Genomic DNA, 26707 nt, shown 5'->3' with positions numbered 1-26707 from the left:
TGAACAGGAGTATTTTCTCCATAAAATCCTATGTTTTCAACTTTCTTTCCTCAGAGAACATGCCTGCGATCATAGTTGAATGTGTGTTCGGAGAGGAAAAACATTACATGTTACTTGTTAGACGCTTTTATCCTAAGCGACTTACATACTCAATACTGTGGACAATCCCCACAGGAGCAATTTGGGGTGAAGTGTCTCAGGGACACAACGACATGCTGACTGTAGTGGGGTTTGAACCTGTGCTCTCCTGATCCGAACACCAACGCACTAACCCACTGCGCCACACATTTCCCAAATAAATGTTGTCAATTTTCTCATCACTGGGTTTGATAGCTTGTTAACAATCTCATGATCTCAGGAGAGTATCTTCACAAATGATAATAAAATATGAGAGGTTAGGACACAAAGTCTTCTGTGCATCAATAAGTGACGGATCTGAGCTCAGTGGGGTCTGCGTTTAATTTATCATTTCAAAGCTGATCAAGGTAACACTGCAGTAAAGAGGTCAGCATAAAGCCTGAAGGAGATACTGATCAAAGCAAGCAGATAAATAGCTATTTTAGTTTAAACATGTGCACTAAAAGCACGAGCCACAAACTTTAAGAGTATTTATCTCGGCTGTCTGTATTTTATTTATAGTCAAATTATATTTCATGAAATTAGTAATGGCAAAGCGAATAGCAAGTACATTTGCATTGTGTCATATAGGAACATTTAATTTTAGGCATGAGTATGCACTAACTTCCTTAAAGCAGATGTGTGTCTTTTTAGTTGAGGTTTAACTCAGTAATTGTAATTATTTTGACTCGGATCTCACAAGCCATAACATTTGAAAATTCGATTGAATGGTCCTTTTTAAAACATTTTTCTCATCATCATTGAAAAATATATTGAAATGATCATGTGTTATTTTCTGTACCAGATAGGGAAGTCACATTCACCTTGATATAAAGTCATTTAATGGAAGAGGCAGATGTCATGTCGGAACACAAGTGCACTTTATTGAAATGGTTTAGTCAGTGTACAGGTTGCCTCCCCCGGCCTGGCATCCCATCATCAATGCCTGTCAGAACAATGCAGTTAACCAACATTTGGAATGACTCAAAAGAAAATAGAAAGATTAACATTTGTTTTAAGTCACCAGATGCAACAGCTGAACCCTGTTTTTTTTTTTTTTTTTAAACATTACGGTGTCCTTCATCGTTAAGAGTTTAAAATCTTGAGTCACGCGCCAAAATAACTGAAGCCAAGCTAAAGAGATGGTCGTCCAGGCTCTGGAGGGTCAGAGTCTTCACCACAGATGTTTCAGTGGCTTAGTACTCCTCCCCTTCTTCTCCTTCGTCCCCCACGCTGTCGGTGCCCACCTCCTCATAATCCTTCTCCAGGGCGGCCATATCCTCTCTGGCCTCAGAGAACTCTCCCTCCTCCATCCCCTCTCCAACGTACCAGTGGACGAAGGCCCTCTTGGCGTACATCAGGTCGAACTTGTGGTCCAGGCGAGCCCAGGCCTCTGCGATGGCGGTGGTGTTGCTCAGCATGCACACGGCCCTCTGCACCTTGGCCAGGTCTCCTCCAGGAACCACGGTGGGGGGCTGGTAGTTGATGCCCACCTTGAAGCCAGTGGGACACCAGTCCACAAACTGGATGGTGCGCTTGGTTTTGATGGTGGCGATGGCAGAGTTGACATCTTTGGGCACCACATCACCACGGTACAGGAGGCAGCAGGCCATGTACTTGCCGTGGCGGGGGTCGCATTTCACCATCTGGTTGGCCGGCTCGAAACAGGCGTTGGTGATGTCAGCGACCGACAGCTGCTCGTGGTAGGCCTTCTCTGCGGAGATAACTGGGGCGTAGGTGGCCAGAGGGAAGTGGATACGAGGGTAGGGCACCAAGTTGGTCTGGAACTCAGTCAGATCCACATTCAAGGCACCATCGAAGCGCAGGGAGGCGGTGATGGAGGAGACAATCTGTGCAATCAGCCTGTTGAGGTTGGTGTAGGTGGGGCGCTCGATGTCCAGGTTCCTGCGGCAGATGTCGTAGATGGCCTCATTGTCCACCATAAAGGCACAGTCGGAGTGCTCCAGGGTGGTGTGGGTGGTCAGGATGGAGTTGTAGGGCTCCACCACAGCGGTGGACACCTGGGGGGCGGGGTAAACCGCAAACTCAAGCTTGGACTTCTTGCCGTAGTCAACAGAGAGACGCTCCATCAGCAGGGAGGTGAAGCCAGAGCCGGTTCCTCCTCCAAAGGAGTGGAAGATCAGGAAACCCTGGAGCCCTGTGCACTGGTCAGCCTGGAAATAAGGGATAATGGTTTTAAATGTTTTGCCATCAATTGAAATATTTTTTTATTTTAAAGGCTTCACTTGCAACATGTAAATGAGATGAAGAGCTCACCAGTTTGCGAGTCCTGTCAAGAACCAGGTCGATGATCTCCTTGCCGACGGTGTAGTGACCGCGGGCGTAGTTGTTGGCTGCGTCCTCCTTTCCGGTGATCAGCTGCTCGGGGTGGAAGAGCTGGCGGTAGGTTCCTGTACGGACTTCATCTGAGAAACAACACGGGTACAGTCATGGGTATTGAACCAGAATAATCCAGAATATTTTAGATACACGTCTATTCTACTGTAGATATTATATGAGCTGTTTATTGATTTTATTTTATTATTTATATATTTCAATGCCTGAACACACTGCTGCGGCAACAAAATAATTTCCCAATTTGGGTTCAATAAGCATCTATTTATCCGTCTGTCCTACCCGTCTTCTTCAAAAATATTATTACACGTTTAAATAAAAATATGTGTATCCTTACCGATGACAGTGGGCTCCAGGTCCACAAAGACGGTTCTGGGGACGTGTTTGCCGGCTCCAGTCTCGCTGAAGAAGGTGTTGAAGGAGTCGTCTCCTCCTCTGATGGTCTTGTTACTCGGCATCTGACCGTCAGGCTGGATGCCGTGCTCCAGGCAGTAGAGCTCCCAGCAGGCATTGCCCATCTGGACTCCGGCCTGGCCGACATGCATAGAAATACACTCACGCTGTGGAGGAGAGACAAACAGTTATTTTATTAAAGAGCAGATTACATTTTTGAATTTGAACAGATACATTCCATGTCAGTTTATACAGTGCAATCACTGACCTCCTTATACAAGTACTACAACGTATGTTAATACAAACCGTTTCCATGTGTCAATTTGACAAATAAAACACAACTGGATTCAACTCTAAAATTGTGATTTGTCGCAATTAAATTAACCAATTACCAACACTATCTACACACTATTAGATATACAGTCACAGGGATACATTAAAAAAGGTTGGGAGGGAGGGGTACATTACAATATGGTCGATTTATTGGACAATATTTCCCTAAAAATCATTCCCTTTTAAAATGGTGTTTTGGGCGCTGACAGGTTATAAACCCTAACCCTAGTGACTTTGTGCTGAGTCACGTGTTCCTGTCCGGCCTCCCAAAACGAGCAACATCTCTCCTCCCTACTGCAAAGCCCTGCCTTTCTGTAACGTTCCTGGACCGACTCGTTATCTGATGGAGTCCTCTAGCTCGCCGGCTTACAGTAATGTCTTCCAAACCCACAAAGATGGGAAAACAGTTTTTCGCATACCGTTTTATACTGTATGCTTTCATTCCTATTAAACTGGAGAAAAAAAATTGCCCAGATGTCGATACAGTATCTTTGACTGTAGTTTAAAGCGATGGAAGTTACGTTTTAACCGCCAATTTCAACCGTTATGATTTGAACTGCGCCAACTGTTTGGACTAAAGCCACCTCAATTTAGGCACATAAACGGGATTTTAACTGCAAAAAATCTAATTACCGGTAGTTTTATTATTTATATAATTGTTTTGTTCGTCAGTACTCACCATTTTTGTAGGATTTTTCCCCTGCTTTTTTCCGACACTGAAGAATCGGTTGTTGAAGGTTGTAGTGAAAGGAAGAAAGGAGCTTCCAATATTTATAATTTTCTGAGGGGGCGGAGACACAGCGGCGGTTTAAATGTCTTTCTGGCGCGAGCAAACGCTGGGCAGAGGTGCATTCAGGCATGGCTCGAAATATTCCGATCCTACACGTTAGCTGTGTCATCTAAAATAACTGTTTTTAATTTTCGTTCTATTGAACGTCCAGAAACGTTTGAATTAAGATCAGCAATTATTGTTTCATCGTCTAAAAAAGTGTATTATATATTCACCCCATGCAAACGTTTTAGGCTTCTATTTATGTCGGCCCTGAATTGGAAAAGGCATGAAAATATCACACACACAGAGTTGAATTATTTTTTTTCTAATCTCAACAACACACAAGCTGCACATATCCCCATAATTTATACAATATCAAAAGCTAAAACTACTACTACAAGTTTGTTTTCATTGTATTTTTAACCTGAAAGTTACTAGAATACACACAAACAGTCTTATTTGTGATCTCTTAAGTTCGGAAGGCGAATGTAGGAGAAGCACTTGAAGGCAGCATTACTCAAATAAGGAAGCAGGCTCTCTCTCTCTCTCTCTCTTTCTCTCATTCAATTCAATAGCTTTATTCTAATAATAACAATAATAATAATAATTCATTACATTTATTAGAGCGCTCTCCCAAATGCTCAAAGCACTTCACATTATATATTACACTTTATTAGCATTACCATAGTTACATACAGTATTGCTAAAGCTCTGTGCAAAAGCTCTGTGCAACATCTATACACAAATACATACATAAAAACAAACTGCTACATTTTGAACATAAGCAAGAACATTTTATTTTTATTTTTACAAGGAACACACATTCATTCAATTTATATAATATATTAATACAAAAATAAAATGTAAAAAAGATGTGAGACCTGGTGTAGCAGGTCAGTCCGATTCCCTCATACTGTGGCAGGCAGAGACAAACGAATGCAGCTTTCTTTGAGTAATATCTTTAGTTTTTCATTTTCTTTTTTAAATATTTGAGGATGCTTAGGTTTTGGGAAGAATTATTTTTGTACAGGTTCAAATGTTTGGCATTGTGTGAGGAAGTGCTGCTCTGTTTCCACAGCAGTTCCTTCACACTGTTGGCATGATGATCGCTCCTCTTCTGACAGCCATGTTTTTTTGTACCTGCCTGTTTCTATGGCCAGGTTGTGAGCATTCAGTCAGTACATTGTCAAAATGTTTCTGTGTTTAAACTCTGTTGAAGTCTTTCTTTTGTCGGGCTTAACAGGATTAAATCATCTGCATAAAGCAGGAATTTTATCCCTGTTTTGTGAAGTGTGAGACCAGAGGCCTGTACTACGAAGCCGGTTCAACATAACCTGGATATGTTTGAGTTACCCGGTTTACCTGATCCAAAACAAACACGCTCTCGCTAAACGGTCCTACAACGCTGGTTATCAACTCGTTAACTCAAAAGGGGCGGGGTTAGCAACATTTGACCAATCACAAACATGGAGAAGCATACTGACAGCGCAGCGTCATACTTCCTGAATGAAAAGTAAACTATAATATTAGACAAATATGAAGAAGTTAAACTTTAAACATCCATGACTTAAACACTTTATCCAGGATAAAAGCCACATAGTTGCACCTGCAAGTATACAGAACAGCTGGTAAAGTGTTTGAATGCGTACCAGTGGTGGTTCTAGAGTCTAGAGTCTAGACCAATTTGACTGGGGGGGCCAGGCTGGGGCCAGTTACTTTCTGAGGGGGCCACAATAAATGCAGGACGAAAAAGACAAAGACAGTATGAAGTAATTGCGCATAAGAAAACAATGCAATACAGTTATTGCTATTTGTTTTATTACACATTATTATATCAGCCTGTCCTCCTACAAAAAACGACCATATAGGTCGATTATTCAGGAGCTTATTACGACCTAGAGTCACGTTTTAAAGTGTAGCACCTCTAGTGGTCGTGTAAGAAACAAAATGCTCCCGTTGATTGCAAACGCTCCGGAGATTCTTTTATTCACAAATAACCCTCTCTGGAAAATCCTAAATTGTGCAATAGTTTGGCCATTAAAATGCTTTTTGATTAGATTTCTAGCGAGAAGTGTATAGTGTACTTTTATAATCTACGTCCAGTGGATGTGTAGGATCTATAGTTTGATAGATATTACGAAGATGATTTGAGGTCTCGCCAGGAGAACGTGTACTACGTCTTTACGCAGCTTCCATGTAAAGTTAGCGTCAACCCTCACGGGGTGAAAACAGTATTTCCAGTCTCGAAGTTTTCATAATAAAACCGGATGTATTCCCCTCACTGTCAAATGATTACACAGTGATATCTGCATTACTCATCCACTAAAAAACATCAGTTTATCCTTGTTAATTGCACAATATTGATTGGTTTAAATTGTGTACAATGCTTTTGTGTTTTTAACCTTCGATTCGGAGAAACAAATAGTTTTTTCTGAGTTTAGACACTACAGAGTTTCCGAAGACACTACACTACCCAGAATCCCCAGCTATCGTTTGGGACTACAACATCCGCCTTGCTTTACAAACCCCGTGATTAGTCCTCAAGCTCTATGATTGGATGTTGGAGTGGCAGTGCGACAAGGTTACGCCGAGCGTCAAACAGCTCTTTGAAATGGAATGGAACCACGACAGACTATCCAAAACTGGACTTGGACGGGTCCAGTCCAGCCCTCCCCCCCCCCCAGAACTACACATGCTGGCTATTGTGTGTTTCGCAACATGTTCTATGGCACGTCTCTACTGGGAATTGTAATTTTAAAAGACGTTTTCGTATTTCCCACAATTAGAAGTTGCCAGTATCAAACTGTTTACACCCCTGGAGGTTTAGGGGTTACGAAACACATTGGTGTTATCAAATTTAAAACATATAATTAATAAATGGGTGAAAATTGCTTGTGTCCATAATGGGCAGCATTAATATACCCACATGACAGCTAAGGTCAGAAGAGCTTTATTTAACAGCTGGTCTTATGTCTGTGACCCCTCCTGTTGTTCATTGATAAGCCTGAAACATGCACTTGTCAAGGTTCAGAGGCACATTTTGCAAATATGGCAGTAGCCATCGATCATCTTAAGATAAGATAAGATAAGATAAGATATACTTTATTGATCCCAAGTTGGGAAATGTTTTTGTTACAGCAGCATGTACTACTTTGTTCTACTCCACTACAATTCAGAGGTTAACCTGGTATTTTTACTCCACTACATTTATTTTTGTTACTTTGCAGATTCTGATTAATGATGTGAAATATAAACAACCCTTAAATCAGACTTTAGTTACATCTGAGTCAAATTCAGGGAAGATGATTGTCAAGTGCCAAAATAAACTATGCAATATATTAGACGTTAAGTACTTTGTCAGACTTAATATTTATCTGTTGATACCCCCAACGTTTTTTTCTTATTCAAAAGAAGACCTTAACTTAAAGTATTCTTTAATGTTTAAATAAAGCCTTATTAGTTTGTCTGTTTTGCACATCCTCCTGTTAATATCTTTGGACGTCCTGCACTCAACTGTTTTATTGTAGAGATCACTACAGTATCTTCTTGATATTTTCTATTCTATATTGACCTTCTACTTTCCCCCTATTTTGTATGTAGGCTACTCTTAATATTTAAATGTTTTCATCAATAACATTCAACAACAAAATTCAATAACGTGCTTTAACCACTAGGCGGCGCGGGTTAAAAAACCAGTGGTCTAGTTAATAAAACGTAAAAATATCAGCTATTGAAATTGTGATTCCATAGATGTGTCTCCCATCACCCAAAACCCCTGACTATTCTCTCAACTAACTCAGTATCTTACATTCTTTAATTCAAAGAAAATCAGTAATATCTTGAAAAACTACAAGTCCTTTTCTATCAGCTGTGCACCGTTATGGTGTAAATATAACCTCCAATTGGATCAAATATAAAAGTCAGACGAATTAGTGTTGATACTGCAAGGAGACATGTTGTGTGAAAAGAAATTGAAGATGTTGTTTAATTGCTGATATATTTATGATCCACGTCACGTATTCAGTTTCGGCGGCATTTCTTCCAGTTTGTCCAGAAGTCTTCTAATCAGGGCTCTATAAATAAAGAACTACGGCAGATGTGTAATATTTAATGCAGCCGAACCGTGTATTACAATGCCGTTATGTGATGACTTCCAAAGAGAAAAGCAAGCACACTCGGAATAAAGTATTATTTCATTTTTTTAAATGTTTTCCGATTTCATATTGCATAAACACCAAATCCCAACGTGCATTGCGGCTAAAACATCCAGGATTATGGGTAGTTCGATGTTTTAGCCTATCAAAACCTCTGAAAAAAGAAATGTGTCTCAAATTTCAAAAAACAAGATTAAAAGGTTTCTTTATAAATTAACTCCAGTTATTACGGTAATCGTTTCGTTATTTTTTATTTATTTTTTAAATGGTGCTTTGGTTGTACATGATGTGAATTAATCTCAATAAAAATGTGATCACAAAACAAAAGTTATTACGGTAATCGGTTCCCACTTTCTCCACGTGGCTCTACTCTAATGCTTTCGGCCTTTGGAGACTCAACGTCACTTCCGGTCTCTTTGCGTCCTCGCAGGTTTCCAACATGTCGGACGCCGGTGTGTTGGAGACTCTCCTCCTCCGGATCGAGGCGGCGGACGGAGGTGTAGACAGCCTGGAAACAGCCTCTATTCTCGGGGTGGATCACCAGGTCCTCGTCGGAGCCGTGAAGAGTCTGCTGGCCCTCGAAGACGTGAGTTTCCCGGGAGGAGAGGGACACGAAGTCGGTCTGCAACATGATGCAATGTTACTGTCAGAGCTGATGGACTAACGTGGTGTTACATTCAGTCAAATACAACCAGCACAGGGTAGAAATACGAGTAAATAGAATCGTTTATTGTCATTATACAGGTACAATGAGATGAGTAGAGCTACTCCTTTTGTTTAAGGTGCCATGGTGGTGTTAGGATTTAAGTACAATGTGGAGGTACTTGTACTTTACTAGAGTATTTCCATTGTTTTGCTACTTTGTACTTTACTCCACTACAATTCAGAGGTAAATGGTGTACTTCTACACCACTACATGTATTTAATCCCTTTAGTTACTTTACAGATGTGGATGAATGATGTGAAATCTAATCAAGTGTTAAATCAGACTTTAGTTCCACCTGGAGTAAATTCACAAGCTACCCTGCAGTATACAAAGTCATTCAAACTAGCTGCACCTTTACCAGCTTTGAGAACACTTTCATGATCAATCATTATAAAACATATCATATATATTATTCTGAAATGGACCAATCTGCACAATGACTACTTTTACTGTCGCTACTTTCACTATATTTTGATTATAATACTTTTCTACTTTTATTTGAGGAACATTTTGAATGCAGGACTTTTACTGTAACAGAGTATTCCTACACTCTGGTACTTCTACTTGTACTCAAGTACAAGATCTGAGTACTTCTACTTTTACTCAAGTACAAGATATACGAGTACTTCTACTTTTACTCAAGTACAAGATATACGAGTACTTCTACTTTTACTCAAGATCTGAGTACTTTTACTCAAGATCTGAGTACTTATACTTTTACTCAAGATCTGAGTACTTCTACGACCTCTGGTAAAATAATACAAGAAATATGAGGAAAACTATTGCATTTAAAGTGTTTCTTAAGTAAAAGTACATACCTTTGGGCACCTTTTTAAGTACCAAAAGTAAAAGTACTCATGCAGAATGATCATATTTGGAATATTATATAGATTATATCACAGTATTATATTTAGTGATCTATGCATGTGCACATCATTTTTAATTGTGCATCTTGTAAAGGTGGAGCTGACTCTTTTTATTTCCTATTTACATAATAGTAGACCATAATTAATTATTCTCTTTGTATTATTAATATAAACCAGCAAAGTAAATAATAACTAATCATGTCAAATAAATGTAGTGGTGTAAAAAGCACAACTTTGACTTACGTAAATAGCATAACATTCAAATAATCAAGTAAAATACAGGTTCCTCAAAACTACTCAAGTAAAGTACTTAAATGTACAAAGTTATTTTTCTCCATGCAGCAAGCCAGGTGATTATTGGCTGTTGTGTAGGGCTGCACAATTAATCGAAATGTTACTAAACTGCAATGTGGACGAGTGCAATATTGCAATAGCAGAAAGCACTCGTTAGAGGCTAAATACGTCTTATAATATAATTTAAAATAAAGTATTGTGTAGGTGTATATACAGGCTAACACATCGTATTCTACAGATCTAACAAACTAAACATTCGGAGCCTGACAATGTTAATATATAATATTTTCAATGACAAAAATAATTATGATTTTAAAAAAAAAATAAATAAAAAAAAAAAAAAAAAAATTATCAATCCTTCCAATTGCCTGAATCATATCGCAATCACAATATCAGTCAAACATAAATGCAATTAGTTCTATTTTCTACTTTCCTCCTGTGTTGAGTGTTAATCAAATGAGCTGACAGCCATGTTTGTTTCCCTCTCTCTAGTTGATCTCAGCTGAGCTCCGCTCCTCGAAGCACTGGGAGCTGTCGGGGGAGGGGACAGAGATCGCTGAGCAGGGCAGCCATGAGGCGAGGGTCTTCAGCTCCGTCCCTCCGGAGGGTCTGCCCCAGAGCGAGCTCATGGTATATATAGAAATGTATTTATTAGAATAAACCCCTTGAGATGCACCATCTTGTTTTCAAGGGGGTCCCGACAAAAGCAACGTCTTACAGACATGAACAAAATAACAGAAAGCAAAGCATGACAAACGAGGACAAAGCACGTACTGTCTGTTAAAGGGGACCTATCATGCAAAATGCACTTTGTGATGTCTCTTATACATAAATACGTGTCCCCGGTGTGTCGGGGAACTCACGCAGCGTCAGAAAATAAAACCCTCTCTTTTCCTCCGTACCCAAATCTTTTAAAAACGGGTGTACAACGAGCGGATACAGATTTCCATCCGCTGTGACGTGTCCATCCGCTGTGACGTCATAGAGGACCCACAGAAAGTTGCTATCAGAAACAATGCCTGACGTGTTTTGGACGTAATCTCGTCTTTGTTTACATTAGCAAGCCTCGCTAACACTCAGAGCTAACCTGTACTGGAGAGCACATGTGTTTAAAAAAAGGAACTCACCTTGTGATAAACTCGCAAGAGAAAAAGCATTTGAGCTCCATACTGTTTCAGAAATAATCCATGATGTGGTTTAGAACAGGATGGCGTTTTATCACAGCAGAATTTAACTTTATCTCCGGTAGAATTCTGATCAGGCATTAGCTCCGCCTCCTCTTCTTTCTTTTTTTTTTCAAGCTAAGGACCCAAGATCCGCATTTACCTCATTCACACCAACGGTGTTTCAGGGCCGGTTCGGAGCTGGAGCTTGAAAAGCACCGGGTTTTCCTGTTCACACCGCAGCGGAGCAGCCTCTTAGCTCCGGAATCCGTGGTCCACTGAAGAGACCAGCTACCTACTGGGAATCTGGTCTTCCGAAGAGGTACAGAGGAAGCTGGAGGGGAGCACTCGGTCCAAAGCAATTCTCCAACAATTGCAGAAAGAGATGGCAACCGCTGGTTTTTACCGTACCGTGGAACAGATTGGCAACAAATTTAAAAAAAAGTCAAAACCAAAACGAGTAGCGCTTCAACACAATCGGCCATTGTTGTTGTCGGTGTGAGCTGTGAGGGGTTTCCGCGCGGTTTGGCTTTATGAAGCAGTCACGCAAACGGTTACGTCATGACGCAAACGATGACGCAATGACGCAGCACCAGTCGGACTCTGGGCGGTGTGAAAAGAGCCGGAGCTAAACCGAAGTACCGGTTCTGAACCTGAAAAGCTCTAGCACGGAGCTTGAACCGGAGTTGCGTTGGTGTGAAAGAGGTCTAACAGGGCTTCAAAAGAGGGGTTTGAGCAGTATGAGGGGTGGCTACAATGCATGATCTGTTTGGTATTTTGAAAAAAACACTTCACAGACATGTTTTATATAGGTATGGCCCTACAATATATTTTTCAAATATAGCATGATAGGTCCACTTTAAGTAAAATTCATGAAGTAATGCATACAATCATTACAATGTGATAGACAGTAATGTCTAATAGATCGGTTTCATCATCAACAAGAGCAACTGAAAGTGAGATGATAATGCTGAAACATGAACGCTCTGCTGCCAATACATTTTTCTGTTAGGTGGACTGCAGGGGGAATAACAGATAAAATAAAATAAGTCGTTTATTGATCCCAATTTGGGAAATGTTTGCGTTGCAGCAGCATAAAAAGACAAGGCATTGTACATAAGAGAAATTAAAAGACTACAAATAAACAATTCATAATGTAAACATCTCAAATAGAAATAAATAGCATTAAAAAAAATATACAGATCACCTGGAGCAGGGCTGACACGGATGGGGACATTCAGACTGGTTTGGGTTCAGGTGTAGAGGAAAAGGAAATATGGCTCCTTTTCCTAAGTCTTGGTCACCTCTATATATATTATAACATATATATGTATACTTCAGGATATCACTCTACTGTTTGTTAATGCTCTTTCAAACCTTGCTCCTAAGAAAGGGTTCTTTAAATTCCACCTCAAAAGGAAATAATTGAATATCTACATTCAATATAACGATAAGTCAGTCCACTAATCGATTCATGTTCAACATTTACATAATTAAATAACTTGTTGTTTAGCTTGTAGTTTCTATCAAGGTTCTTTATTTGTCAAACGAACATAGCTACAGTGTAGTTATGTCGATGAAAATCTTGTGTCACAGGCTTCTCCAACAGTGCAACACAAAACACAGATAAACAGAAAATATAGTGCAAGTAAATACAAGAAGAATATAGTTTAAAAAAGTGAAATAGTGCAATAAGAGTCTATATAAAAGTCATTGAAATATGATATATTAGGTAAATAGATACATCATTCTTAAGTAGCAGCCAGATGAATGTTGTGGATGTTGTTTCAACAGTTCAGGTGTTTAACAGTCTTATGGCCTGTGGGATGAAGCTGTCCCTGAGTCTGATGGTTTTAGTCCGGATGCTACGGTACCGCCTGCCAGACGGCAGCAGACAGAACAGTTTGTGGCTGGGGTGATGGGGGTCTTTTATAATCCCGAGGGCTTTCTTCCCGAGCCGCTGGGAGTAAAGGTCCTCCATGGATGGCAGCTCCGTCCTGGTGATGTTCTGTGCAGTTTTCACCACCCTCTGTAAAGCCTTACGGTTGAGGGCGGTGCAGCTGCCGTACCAGGCCGTGATGCAGCCAGTCAGGATCCTCTCTATGGTGCACTATCTTTCCTAATGTTAGGATACCTTTTTGTCGTAAACTTAAAATCGTACATCTCTATCAGACATCAGTACAAGAACGGAAGCAAAGCTGTGGAAGACAACAAAACTTAATTTAGCTCCTTAAATACTCTTTAAAAACCCCAAAATCCATATTGGCCCCTTAAGAAGCCGGGCCAATAATGGCGCGTTTCCACTACACAGCCTCGCTCGGCCCCGCTCGGTATGGCTAGGCCTCGTTAGGACTGGCTCACTTTATGGCGCATTTCCATTACAGTTTAGGAACTGGGGTAGTATCGTAGTATCTATAGTAACGCAGTGTAGGCGGAGCCGTGACGTCATCTTCAATGAGAACCCCAGAAAAACAACACAGCCGTTAGCTGTGAGCACTCAGAGCTCACAGCTCCTCATATATGTTCAGAAACTAGACAAAAGTTAAACAAGTACAAACCACAGACTGCCTGTGTCATGGTGAATACAGTCGCTGCTTTATTTATGTCTGTATAGGCCGTTGTTGTGAGTGTGGACGGTCGGAGCATATACTGCGTTAGCTTAGCCAATCTCCATTTAGAAAAACACGCATTTTAAAAGGTTTTTTCGCCTGCCGTCTGTCTGCAGACTTGACAAAGCATTAATTCATGGTTTTTACTAACCGGTATCAGTATGTTGTTACTTCGGCATCATTTTGAAACGTGTATTACAATTAAATCACGGTCAAATATGTCCATCTTGTTGTAGTTGTAGCCCCCTTGCCAGCGACGCTCTCTCTAGTTTAGCATACTCAGCCCGACTCAGCCTCGTTGTCTCTGGCCCTAGACCCACGATTTTATGAGGCCAGAAAAACTGTGAATTAGGACCCGCCGGCCGGTACTAGGCCAAGTGGAAACGCAACCAAAGACGGGCCGCTGACGTCACAGCCCTCTTAAACCGTGCTCCGCGCTGTAGTGGAAACGCGCCATTAGATTAGCTTTGTGGTGAAAAGCTCTTGCATGTCATCTGCTTATGGAAACATTTACAGGCATAAAAACTCATTTCTTGACATATAATTTTACTTTAATGTTTAATGTTGTTATTCTTAAGTGTTTTATATTATCAGTAACACTTCTGTTTGTCCCCGTGCAGAAACTGTCCTTTGGGAAGATCGGCTTCAGCAAGGCCATGTCCAACAAGTGGATCAAAGTGGACAAGACTCACGAGGGCGGCCCGAGGATATTCAGGAGTGTACGTTTTATATCACGTCTTTAATTATTATCATGTCCTTTGTGTGGTCGGCAGTCCCCATTCTGAACTAAGACGTGTATGTGTGTGTGCAGGTGGAGAATATCGAGGACCAGGTGAGAGACAAACTGCTTCTGGTTCAGAAAGGAAACACCTCTCAGCTGGAGGAGAAGGAGAAGAACGAGCTGAAGAAGAGGAAGCTGCTCTCTGAAGTGTAAGTCCAGGGTTGCGGTCGAATTGTCAGTTTAGCGTAGGAACCTTCCTAACGGAGTGAAATGACCCGGAAGTACCTCAGTGGCGGCCATGATAAGAGCTGTTCGAATTCTCTAGTCTAGATGATAGGAAAGGAGCTTTGAAACTTCCTTTATAACCTCTTTTAGCTTAGGAAACACTGGACATCCTGAAATACTGAAATTAATATCCTAAATCATAAATACGTCGGATAGTGTAAGTTCAGTCGGATTCTCAAAGCACCGCAGTCTCTTTTCCTAAATCCTTTTGATTTCTCCTATCCACTATTCCCTAACCCCGTGACGTTTCACACACAGAGGTCAAGGAATAGACGATAGGAATAGACGATAGGAGCTGATTTTTAAACTATTCGACTGCAACCCACCTCTCACCTCCACACACACACAGCTGGTGACTGTGTGATTCTCCTGTCTACCACCAGGGGGCAGTAGAGGGTTTGTTATGGCTGCTCTCCACATCTCAGCATGAGCTTTGGATCATATTTGAAACGGCAATTCAACTAACAATGAGGTGGTGGGAACAGAAGTGATTGGAATTTTTTTTTGCCAACATTTGTTCTGTGACTCCTGTTGTGTTGTACATACAATCTGAAAGTATTTAGTAGCAGAACCAAGCACAAACCATTGATGTTGACAAAACGCCATTGTTTCACTGAAATAGCGTTAAAATCACAAATGCCCTTTAAGAGTCTATTTTTAAAGAAAATCTATTCAAGCTGTTCTTCATTTCCTAGTTTTAAGGTGTCATACATACAAGTGTATCTTACAGTACATTTGTGAGATCTCTAAGCACACATCAGGCTCGTTATCAACATTTCCTTGTTTCACCAAAACAGCCTTAAGCGTTAGTTTGCCAGAAATGATACTGACCAGCGCTATACTGCGCTTTGTGAATGGTATTGATGTTTGGATTTCTTTTACGTGTCTGTGTTTAGGACGGTGAAGTCGTACTGGATCACTAAAGGCAGCTGCTTCAGCACCACCATCACCAAGCAGGAGACAGAGCTGACTCCTGAGATGATCGCCAAGTGAGTCCACTTATTTTACATCATGCTTCTGTCGTTTGTTGATGACATCATGAGGCGTCTCCTGTCTGTCCTCCTCTGTCTGTCAGTGACGGAGGGTGGGACCTCAGACTCAGACGCAGAGAAACATCAGCCCTTAAAAAGGGGACGAGTGCAAAGACTTGGACTCTGTCCTAAAGGCAGGGCAGGACAAAATGATTGTGACCTAAAAGGAAAGAAAATGATGACATGTTGTTGACATAAGGTTGTTGTGCAGGATGTAAATTAGCATTAGCATTAGCATTAAATTGACATTTTTACGTCTTGAATTGTATACTGATGTTCATTAACGTGCACTGTCCCTAAATAATAAATGATGTTATTTATATTCACGGTTGTTGAAAGGATCAGGACAGTTTTGGACGAAATATTTGAGCTGCTTTTCTGATGATAAATGAATGCAGACAAACAGTTGCTTTGGATTTTTAACGGCCCGTCCACACAGCAGCGTTAAAGAAATCTTGGAGGTGGGCGTATCTGAAGCTTGGGGATTTTTTGCGAGCAAGGCACCAACAACCAATCACATGAATCTCCCGCCCCCCGACATACGAAGCAAAAAAGCCCGAAGTAAACTGGATATAAACTCCCCAAACAGGCGAAAACCTACCACTGTCTCTGCCACCTCCCGCCATGCCTGGCTCCTCCGGTTTGTATCCCGGTAGGTAAATCGGGACTGGTCATAAAGCACCGGGTGATTCCCTACCGCTAATTTCTCCTCCATGTTTTGGAATATGAGGAAATGACCTGTGGTATGTCTCTCCCAGCATACACGCCGTTTGATTGGCTAGCGCTTGAACTGTCAGATTTGCATACACGGGATTTGATTGGCTGACGCTTCCACCTCAGCTTCAAAAGTTGAACATTGCTCAAGTTTGAATCCTGAAAATCTCCGCTCTGCTTCCCACAATGCAGTTCGGCGAAAAGTGAGGCAAAGTGATGTCACCCCATTCAAAGTGAATGGGCAGAAGCGTTCCAAGATTTTTTTAACGCTGCTGTGTGGACGGGCCGTAAGAGTTTTATTGACAAAGCTATCCTTACTTTCCTTATATACGTAGTGACATACTCAGGAATGAGAAATAATACAAATATATTTAATAACCAGCTTAAACAGTTTTCATGCTGAGGCTTGTCAAATTGATTTAGCACTTTTCTAAGTACTCTATACTTAACAATAAAGAAATGTTTAATATGAAAGGTAATAATGTTTTGCTAATACAAGCAGGGATACAATGGTTTTTGAATAACAGAATTCCAACCTGCCGTCTTATCCTTTGTTATTCCTTGTGTTGTGTTTCAGTGGCAGCTGGAAGGAGAAGAAGTTCAAGCCGTATAACTTCGAGGCCCTCGGCGTGGCCCCTGACTGCGGACACCTGCACCCTCTGATGAAGGTCCGCACGCAGTTCAGACAGATCTTCTTGGAGATGGGGTGAGGGGCCGTCAAAAGCACATATAGCACAGATACATTTGATGCATTAGAACAGGGTGTCCGCGGGGTCCTAAAAAGTTGATAAATCAATTTAGCGAAAATGAAGGCTATTAAAAAGTATTAAACGGCATTTTCCAAGGTATTAGATTTTGTAGCTTGTTTCCAATAAGTATATAAATGGTCCAAAGAGGTTGTATTCTACAGTCTGCCTGAATGTAATCATTGCGTAGGTGTGTAGTGTGATTTTGTGTAGTTTATTTATGGCATCCCGTTGGATCTGACGTCATCTGAACAGGACATAGCACGCTCACTGCTTGATAGCGCGAAGGTCCGTTTACGCCGGTTGTTAAGCAACCTCGTTATGGGGAAATGCAAGTCTGCGTCCAAATGGTTGGAAGATAAGGAGGAAGGACAATCAATACTGTATATAGTCAATGTGAGGTAAAGTGTGTCGCCAAGGTAACCGGTTAAAACTCCAAGTGGCGATGAGGTCTTAAAATGTATGGAAAGGGTCTTAAAAAAGGTCTTAAAAGGTCTTGCATGTGACTTCAGGATTCCTGCATATACCCTGCTACAGCACAGATACATTTGGATGCATGCACCCTGAGTAATCTCCCAACATTACCCGTCTGTGCTTCCTGCAGCTTCACAGAGATGCCGACCAACAACTTCATCGAGAGTTCCTTCTGGAACTTCGACTCTCTGTTTCAGCCTCAGCAGCATCCGGCCAGAGACGCCCACGACACCTTCTTCATCTCCGGTGAGTTCTACATTTCTGTCTCCTGGTCCTGATGCGCTGACATTCAAACATTCAAGATTTAAAGGCTTCATTCGTCAAAGCTGTGGCGTAGTTGGTGGCAATGAACATCTTACATTTTCAGACCCTGCTCTCGCTCATGAGTTCCCACTGGAGTACCTGGAGAGAGTGAAGAAGATCCACTCAGAGGGAGGATATGGATCACAAGGGTGAGACTTAATCATTCAAATAAATCTGCTTTGAACTTTCTGCCAACAAAGCCTGTGATATCTTTTATTCAACGTCTCTCCTGCCGTCTCTCAGGTATAAATACGACTGGAAGATCGAGGAGGCTCAGAAGAACATCCTCCGAACGCACACTACAGCCGTCAGCGCTCGCATGCTGTACAAGCTGGCACAACAGGTGAGACACACACACACACACACACACACACACACACACACACACACACACACACGCGTACACACACACACACATGTTTAAAGTTTTCGTATCATAGAACACCATCATCTGTTTCTTCACTGCATCTAAAGTCATCGGAAGCAAATCCATGCAGCCAGGTTTTGTATTTGTTATGTTTTGTTTAGACAAAAACAAGATTTTATTAATAAAACCAATGCAAAGACGCCACTAAATGAAACATATGCCCAAAATGTATTGATTTGTTGTAATGATTTTTATTTATTAATATAAATGATAAGTATTTGGATGAAGCTGTGTCGCACTATCAGGTCGCATTCACACCAGCCTTGTATAGTCCGGTTGAATCGAACCCTGGTGCGTTTAGCTGCTTGGTGCAGTTCGTTTGGGTCGGTGTGAACGCAGTCCGAGACCTCTGAAGTGAACTAAACAACTGGACTCTGGTCCGCCTAAAAGAGGTGGTCTCCGAGCGCTTACTAGTGAACTCTGGAGCGGTTCATCGCTGGTGTGAACGCAGTCCGCACCAAAACATAGGAAGCGTAGTATTTACGCGTCACAAGAACGCGGATGTCTTCAAAATCGTTAGTGAAAGAGTGAAGCAGAATGAAGTGTTGAACAGTGTCGTGTAAAGTAAAAACAACTATCAAACTAAAAACTATACATAAAAGTCAGAGCCACCTGCCGTCGGTGAAACCCCCCCTCCTGACTGCAGAACGTCTCTCATTATATGTGTTATAATGTTTTCTATCGCACGTTGTCTGATTTTATTAAACGGACAAGTCAAATCAAGCAATCTGATTGGTTCTTAGCCGTGATATACTGAGCGTATACCACGGGTAGAATTGTAAGTTACTTTTCACAACAAGTCAGTATCCCTCCGCGTCTGAGAAAAACAGTATACAGTTGGGCTGAAAAGCAAACTGCTTGCTTCGCGTCGGGCCGAACCACGCCCCTTAACTGTGATATAATGGCCATATACCACGGCCTGTCGTGAGCTATTGCTTAAATATAATCATATGCGCCGTTGCTAGAATCTGTTGATCTCCAGATTAACAGCAGCATGAAACAACCTGCCGATGCTCCATGGCGGAGGCTCCGGTAGAAATTGCCGGGATTTGCGTTTTTACCCCCTTAATGTCTGACCAATGGTTGAACAGCATTTCCGAGCACATGACTTGTGTTTAAAGTTTATAGTCTGTTTGAATTTTGCCCATGTGAACGCAAACCAAAAATGAAACGATGTAACAAACTGTCGTCTGGTGCGCACCAGAGAAGCGGACTATTAGGTGTGAATGCGACCTCAGAGTAAAGATTCTCCCGACGTCTGTCGAAACTTGTCATAAGCCTCTAAAATGCCAGTTATGTTGTACATGTTATTATATTGTATATTGTTGTACACGTGTTGACATTAACCACGAGGCTCTTCTCTCTCTCTCTCTCCTTCTCTCTCTCTCTCCCTCCCCCCCCCCCCAGGAGAAGTTCACCCCCGTGAAGTACTTCTCCATCGACCGGGTGTTCAGGAACGAGACGTTGGACGCCACTCATCTGGCCGAGTTCCACCAGATCGAAGGCGTGGTGGCCGACCGCGGCCTCACGCTGGGAGACCTGATGGGCATCCTGCACCAGTTCTTCACCAAGCTAGGTCAGCACGGAGGAACCAATGAGAACATTTCAATAATCAGAATCAGAAAATCAGAAATCCTTTATAGAGTGGTGCAGTGATGACTTTTGTAGGCCGACCCAGAAGTAAGCTGCTGGTTCCCTCGACAAAAAGCAACGGGATTTCTCCATAGGATTTTGGAATATTGTAAAAAATAAGATCTGTGGAAAACGAAGCTGTTTGATAAATGCACGTTTTGTTCAGCCGGATAATCTCCACATGTCTACCCTACTTTTATAATTTTAGAATCATAAATCTAATGGCCAGATGCAAAATATATCGTTATGCTATAAAGGAACTACAGCCGAGTCCAGCAGCACGACTTCAACGTCACGCCGACTTAAGATCCATATTCAAACATACAGATTCTAAATGATACAAGTTGAAGCGTTTGTTTGAACAGTTTGCAGGAGGCAGGTACTTGCTTTCAAGCAGAACAGGGGCAAACAAACTTAGCGGGAGTGTTTACTGTTCGGCGTAATGACGTACAACGACCTCGACAACTTCTATAGTCCTATTCAGCCACATGTTAACAACCATCGTTTTTCAGACACGTCAACTCTTCAGAAATCACCAGTGGGGTCACTGCTGATGTATTTAATGTCGTAGAACAAAACGTGATCCGTCTCTTCAATGTGTCTCAACCACAGACCTTATTTCCAGCTATTTTCCTAAATCCTATGGAGAGATCCCATTGGCTCTGAGACGAGGGACTAATAAAGGTTCTGATGAGGCATTATGAGGGAAAAAAGTTCAAAATATGTGTAGTATTGCTTCACACTAGCTCTGTGTTAGGAGAGGAATTGAATACAAATGCTGATAATTGCATTTTTTCCGAAGTGTTTTTGACACTTTGACCAGTTTTGCTAGTTCATTATTGTGTCTAAACTAAGCCATGTGTCCACAGAGTGTCTTTTTGTATGAATCAAAAAAGCTTCCAGGGTTTTTAAAACAATATCTCTATATCTAGCTTTGCACGTCAGTTTTTTTATCATTTATTTGAGCTGTTTTATATTTGCTTGACATGTTCTTTTCACCAGTAGCAGCAACAGGAAGGTTCTTGCTCTCTCTTTCTTTATGAACGAGGCACTTATGTGGACACGGGTTAATTGTGTTATTTCAAACCACAGTCATTTGACCTCTTCCTTGTTCTTCTTCTTCTAGGAATCACTAAACTGCGCTTCAAGCCCGCCTACAACCCGTACACAGAGCCCAGCATGGAAGTGTTCAGCTACCACGAAGGTACGGTTCAAATCCTCGAGACCATTGACCCTCTTTTAATCTCTGTACACCAGAGAGTTTAGAGAAACGTTTAGAAACTTTGTCGGTTCGATTTGAGTCATTTGAGGGTTTTCAATTCAATTCTTTTGTTATTTTCTATTTGAAAACTTCTGTAACTTCTATCTATCTGCTGTTTTGTTCCACTGAATGTTTATGTGTGATTTCTCTCCTCACACACAGGACTGAAGAAGTGGGTGGAGGTGGGGAACTCGGGGGTGTTCAGGCCGGAGATGCTGCTGCCGATGGGTCTCCCTGAGGACGTCACTGTGATCGCCTGGGGCCTTTCTCTGGAGAGGTAAACTCTATATTAAATACTCAATGTTTCAAGGCTTTTATTGCCATGTGTGCATAGCTACAGTGTAGATATGACAATGACAATCTTAGGTCACAGGCTCCTCCAACAGAGCAACACAATAAAACAGACAAAATAGTGCAAGTAAATAAAATAAAATGGAATATAATAGAAACAGTGCAGAATAGTCTCTATACAGTAATTGGAATATTGATATATATAAGTTGCAAACAGATGAATTGTATGGAAGTTCAGGTGTTTAACAGTCAGTCAGAGAGAGAGAATACACACTTACCTGCATGTGTGGGTGTGTTTGTGTAAACTATGCGTCATTAATCTCTTTAATTGTGAGGATTAAAGGTGAGTGATTCAGGCTGAACGTCATCCGCCCTCTCACTCCTCACACTCACATCACTCCTGACCCACATCTCACACATTTAGGTTTCTCAGACTCTGAAAACATTTTTTTTCCACAGGGGAAATTCGATCTTGTAGCTCCATTTTAGTTTGTAAAATGTAATAAAATTCAAATATTTATAGAAACATAACAATTTATTGTAAAATGTGGACATATTACAACAATTATAGCGACGATAAATATGTATAAATGTGTACTTTACAATACATTAAGTTGTGGTGTATTATTATTATTAATAATGATTTTAAAACAGTTTATTGCTTAAATGTACATCATAAATCAGTAATAATCCCAATTGTATTGCACAGTTGAACAGTACATTTTTTTTATTGTCTGAAAAAAGGATTTTGTTTAACCTAACTTCCACAAAACTCAAAGTTTTATTCTCAATTTTTTTGTAAAGTATACCTCACCATAAAGAAGTAATTTCATGGTCACGTTACTGCTGATTGTCAAATAGACTTTGTTTAAATATAGGTATATAGAGAGGTGCATGGATGACGTATTTTGTAGGCCGAGCCGGAAGTTATCACATGGTCCCTTCAGAAAAAATCTAATGGGATTTTTCCATTGGATTTTGGAATATTGCAGCAAATAATCTCTTTGGCAAACACGTTTTGTTCAGCAGGATTATCCACATATTAACACCACATTAAAAAGTTAATGTTGGGCTATAAAGGAACTACAGCACGGTCACATGACTTCACGTCACCACCGCTAAGCTAAAGGTGGCTAATTTTGGGCTATAAAGGAACTACAGCACGGTCACATGACTTCAGAACACCACCGCTAAGCTAAAGGTGGCTAATGTTGGGCTATAAAGGAACTACAGCACGGTCAAATGACTTCACGTCACCACCGCTAAGCTAAAGGCGGCTAATGTTGGGCTATAAAGGAACTACAGCACGGTCACATGACTTCACGTCACCACCGCTAAGCTAACGGTGGCTAATGTTGGGCTATAAAGGAACTACAGCACGGTCACATGACTTCACGTCACCACCGCTAAGCTAAAGGTGGCTAATGTTGGGCTATAAAGGAACTACAGCGCGGTCACATGAGTTCACGTCACCACCGCTAAGCTAAAGGCGGCTAATGTTGGGCTATAAAGGAACTACAGCACGGTCACATGACTTCACGTCACCACCGCTAAGCTAAAGGCGGCTAATGTTGGGCTATAAAGGAAATTACATAGCTAATTTACTAATGTTAAATTCCCAAATTATGCTAATGGCTCTCAGCTTTAATACTTTCTTATTCTTTTAACATTGAATTCAACATCATAATTTAAATTAGAAGTGACTTCAAGAGTTCTAAAATGCTAACCCATTACTATACCTGGTTTTAGGACTCATTCCTACACCTGTATTAGAGATTTACTGTAGGACAAAAAACCTGTAGCCTCTCTAAGCTACGCTGAGTAATCCTTTCATCTCCCTCTCAGCCTGAGTTGTTTATCTCTCAGACTCTGAAATAGACTAGACTCTGGCCTCTGTTGTGGCGGCGGCTGCGTAACAACTGTTTCTCTATTTCAGACCCACCATGATCAAATACGGCATCAACAACATCAGAGAGCTGGTGGGACACAAGGTGAACCTGCAGATGGTCTACGACGGGCCCATCTGTCGCCTGGAGTCCTGAGATCATCGCCATATTTATCATTTACCTTGTTGACCCCGGGACATTTTGAGGTCAACCTCGGCCAATAAAAACAGTTGGCCTGAAAGCAAAAAATAGTCTGTTTTTCTCCATTCATCATTTAAGACGGACCTCAGGAACCTTCTAACACCCAGGAGCTGCCTTTGTATGAACTCAGTACTCCGTGTGAGGCTAAGAACAGCTGCTTTTTCTATTGAAAACACCCCGGTTACTACAGAGAGTTAAATATGTGTACAGCATATGATGGAGTCGGAAGAAGGTACAATAAAAAGCTTTTTTCCAGAAACCATTACAACCTGTCTTGTGAGTCCGTGTTGTAAACATGATAACTAGAGGAGTTTTTTATCTGGCTTTTTAGGTAAAGGTTATATACCAGACACTCTTTTGACAAGTTGTTTAAAGGTAGGGTAGGTAAGAATGGAGAAACCAGCTCGAGTGCGCTAGAATTTGAAAATACACAACCGGAACAAATCTGCTCCTTCCTTCAGACTTCCTTATAGAGCCCCTCCTCCAACACACACGAACGCGCACATGACCAATGAGGGCACGAGATAAGTTTGTGCACAGATGGAAGGCTGACAGGCAGGTAGGCCATCCAGTTATTTTAGCCGGGCCGGCTCAGATGATTGGTCGTGCTTTTTACAGCGCCACGGGTTCCACAGATGACATTTTTTTATGTATTTATTTTCAAAGCATTTAATATATTCATTGCTATCGGGATGTTAAGAGCATTCCATGGAATATAACAAGTGTTTCTGAAGGGAATTACCTACCCCACCTTTAAGTTGTATTCCAGGTACCCAAACTCTAACTTGGTTCTGAATACCTCAAAATGTTACTTACTCATGCCAACTAAAAGTATTTTTTAAATATTTTCTAAGCGTGATGAAAAGTCTACGATTAGCAACAATGCTAAACAGCTAACTTGCTAATGTTAAAAGTACAAATTATGCTAATGGTAGTAGCAAAAAAAACCTTTTTAATGTTTTTTTTTCATTAAACAAATCATAATTGAAATGTATAAGTGAAGTCATGATGTAGATACATTTTAGAATTAAATGTATTGACACATATAATATAAAATAGGTTTACCTGCAAAGAAAATGGTATACAAAATTTGAAATGGATTTTCTTAAAGCTGCCTTTTGTTTTGACCAATAAGTAAGATGATTTTTGTATTCACTTTTGCTTTCTAGAATGTGAAATGTACTCAAATAGTAAATTAAAGCTTACTGGAAGATTTGCGCTAATACAGATTACTGAACATTTGTATATACCGTCGCACTAAGTTTGTTGTGTCTGGAAAGAAGATGTCTTTGTTTGTTATTTAGGGATTACAGTAAACCTTTAATAGACATTGTGCGACACCTTTCATTCAGTTCTTATTATAAATCCAAGTAAAGTGCCCTGTATCTGCGCCGGACTCGAGTTCAGAGATAGCTTAAATTAACTCATTAAGCTCTGAGAACTGACCTGACATCGGTTAGACAAGAGTTGTAAATTAAAAATAAATCATTTCTTGTTTTTCAAAATAATCAAAACTTTCTAGAAACTTTTCCTGAATTCTGGATTTTTTTTTGTATTGATAGTAGCTTTAAGAACAAGTCAACGTCCAAGAACAAAAACTACAAACTGGTATTAAATGGGAAATTAGCCGACTTTCCTAGCATGACACACACACACACACACACAATGTATACATCACTTCAGGGGACATTACATTGACTTACATGCATTTCCTGGAGACTTATCCTAACCTTAACCATAACCAACACATGCCTAACCCTAACCCTCACCCTAACCCTAACCCTAAACCTAACCACCCTAAAATTAATGATTCCCCTCATGGGGACCTCCATTTTGTCCCCATAAGGGAGGCGAGTCCCAACACGTGACTGTGTAAACAGATTTAGGTCCCCACAAGTATAGTAATGCTAGGCCACACACACACACACGTTTTTGTGCTATAATCAGCGCTTCTATAGCTTCTGTATTTCCACACGGGGGGAATCCACCTGCGCGCGTGACACCTGCATTAAAGGGTCGCAGGATTAAGTCGTGTTGTGTACACGCTCTGAGTTTCTGGAACTCTGATAAGTCTTCGGCCTTAAACTAATCCCTCGGTGTCTTGAAATAACTTTTTCCCGAAGTGGGTGACACAGGTTGGAAGTGGCTTTGTTTACTACAGATAATGTAGAAACCTCCATCAAGAGTCTGACCTTCTTTTTGCGGAACATTAGGAGCGATAAAAAACAGAAAAGACACCAGTACTTTCCACCAAAGATACGTTTTATACTCGGAAAGGATACAGATTTTCCTGCTGACGGTACAAAAATCAATCTCTCACACTGAATAAACATTAGCTCCAGTTTGATATTGTCTTACAGCCACTTTCTACTCTTTATTAAACTGCTTTTAACACATTCATAACCCTATGAAACAGAGGCACACACAGACAATATCCAGTGACCTTCCCCAGTAATCCCATTTCTCCTTCGGTTCCCGTTCTGAGGAGACTTTTCCCTTGATATAAATGTGAGCAAGAGTCTTAGGTAACGGCACAGAGTAGTCAACATAAGACTGCTGCTGTGTCTCAATTTGTGCATTTCTGTACTTTTGAGTGTATAAATGCGTCGCATAACGGTCCAAATTTGAGTTTGGAAAGCTGGATACTTCCCACCCTCAACGACCGTCTTGGCTAATAGCAGAAGTTGCGCGACTAGCCAGAATTGCGTCTCTCTTCTGAACACAGCAATATACAAACAAAAGTTAATTCACTATTTTATATGTGCACCACTACACTGTTGTCGAAAAGAAGCCACTATTATTTTTGGGGGGTTTATTGAGCAATCTGTTATGATTTGCTACCCAAACGATTAGGTTTCTAGCTAGCTAGCTTACCGGGTCATAAAACGAAGTGTACAAATACAAATTAAAGGTTTACATGGTGTAAGAAATTAAAATCAATGTTTAAATGACGTCATTTAGATTAAACATACT

The 26707-nt window shown here is 40.9% G+C and overlaps 2 protein-coding genes across 2 annotated transcripts; one reads left to right on the top strand and one right to left on the bottom strand.

The window, feature by feature from the left end:
* Positions 1-976: 976 nt before the first annotated feature.
* LOC117479980 (tubulin alpha chain-like) lies at positions 977-3981 on the bottom strand. Its single transcript, XM_034127099.1, has 4 exons — positions 3878-3981; positions 2810-3032; positions 2395-2543; positions 977-2291 (listed from the first exon to the last, which is right to left on the bottom strand). Exons 1-4 carry the CDS (start codon positions 3878-3880, stop codon positions 1314-1316), a joined length of 1353 nt encoding a protein of 450 aa, XP_033982990.1. The 5' UTR covers positions 3881-3981; the 3' UTR covers positions 977-1313.
* Positions 3982-8520: 4539 nt separating this feature from the next.
* farsa (phenylalanyl-tRNA synthetase subunit alpha) lies at positions 8521-24002 on the top strand. Its single transcript, XM_034127126.1, has 13 exons — positions 8521-8710; positions 10483-10620; positions 14383-14481; positions 14574-14692; positions 15665-15757; positions 17091-17219; positions 17864-17979; positions 18101-18185; positions 18280-18379; positions 19871-20039; positions 21222-21299; positions 21519-21633; positions 23584-24002. The coding sequence occupies exons 1-13, from the start codon at positions 8564-8566 to the stop codon at positions 23687-23689; spliced, it is 1494 nt and encodes a 497-aa protein (XP_033983017.1). The 5' UTR covers positions 8521-8563; the 3' UTR covers positions 23690-24002.
* The last annotated feature ends 2705 nt before the right edge of the window (positions 24003-26707 follow it).

This window comes from Trematomus bernacchii, unplaced genomic scaffold (genome assembly GCF_902827165.1).
Source record: "Trematomus bernacchii unplaced genomic scaffold, fTreBer1.1, whole genome shotgun sequence".
Taxonomy (NCBI): domain Eukaryota; kingdom Metazoa; phylum Chordata; class Actinopteri; order Perciformes; family Nototheniidae; genus Trematomus; species Trematomus bernacchii.
Note: the sequence above shows the minus strand (reverse complement) of the source record. Positions and strands in the feature narration are given on the sequence as shown.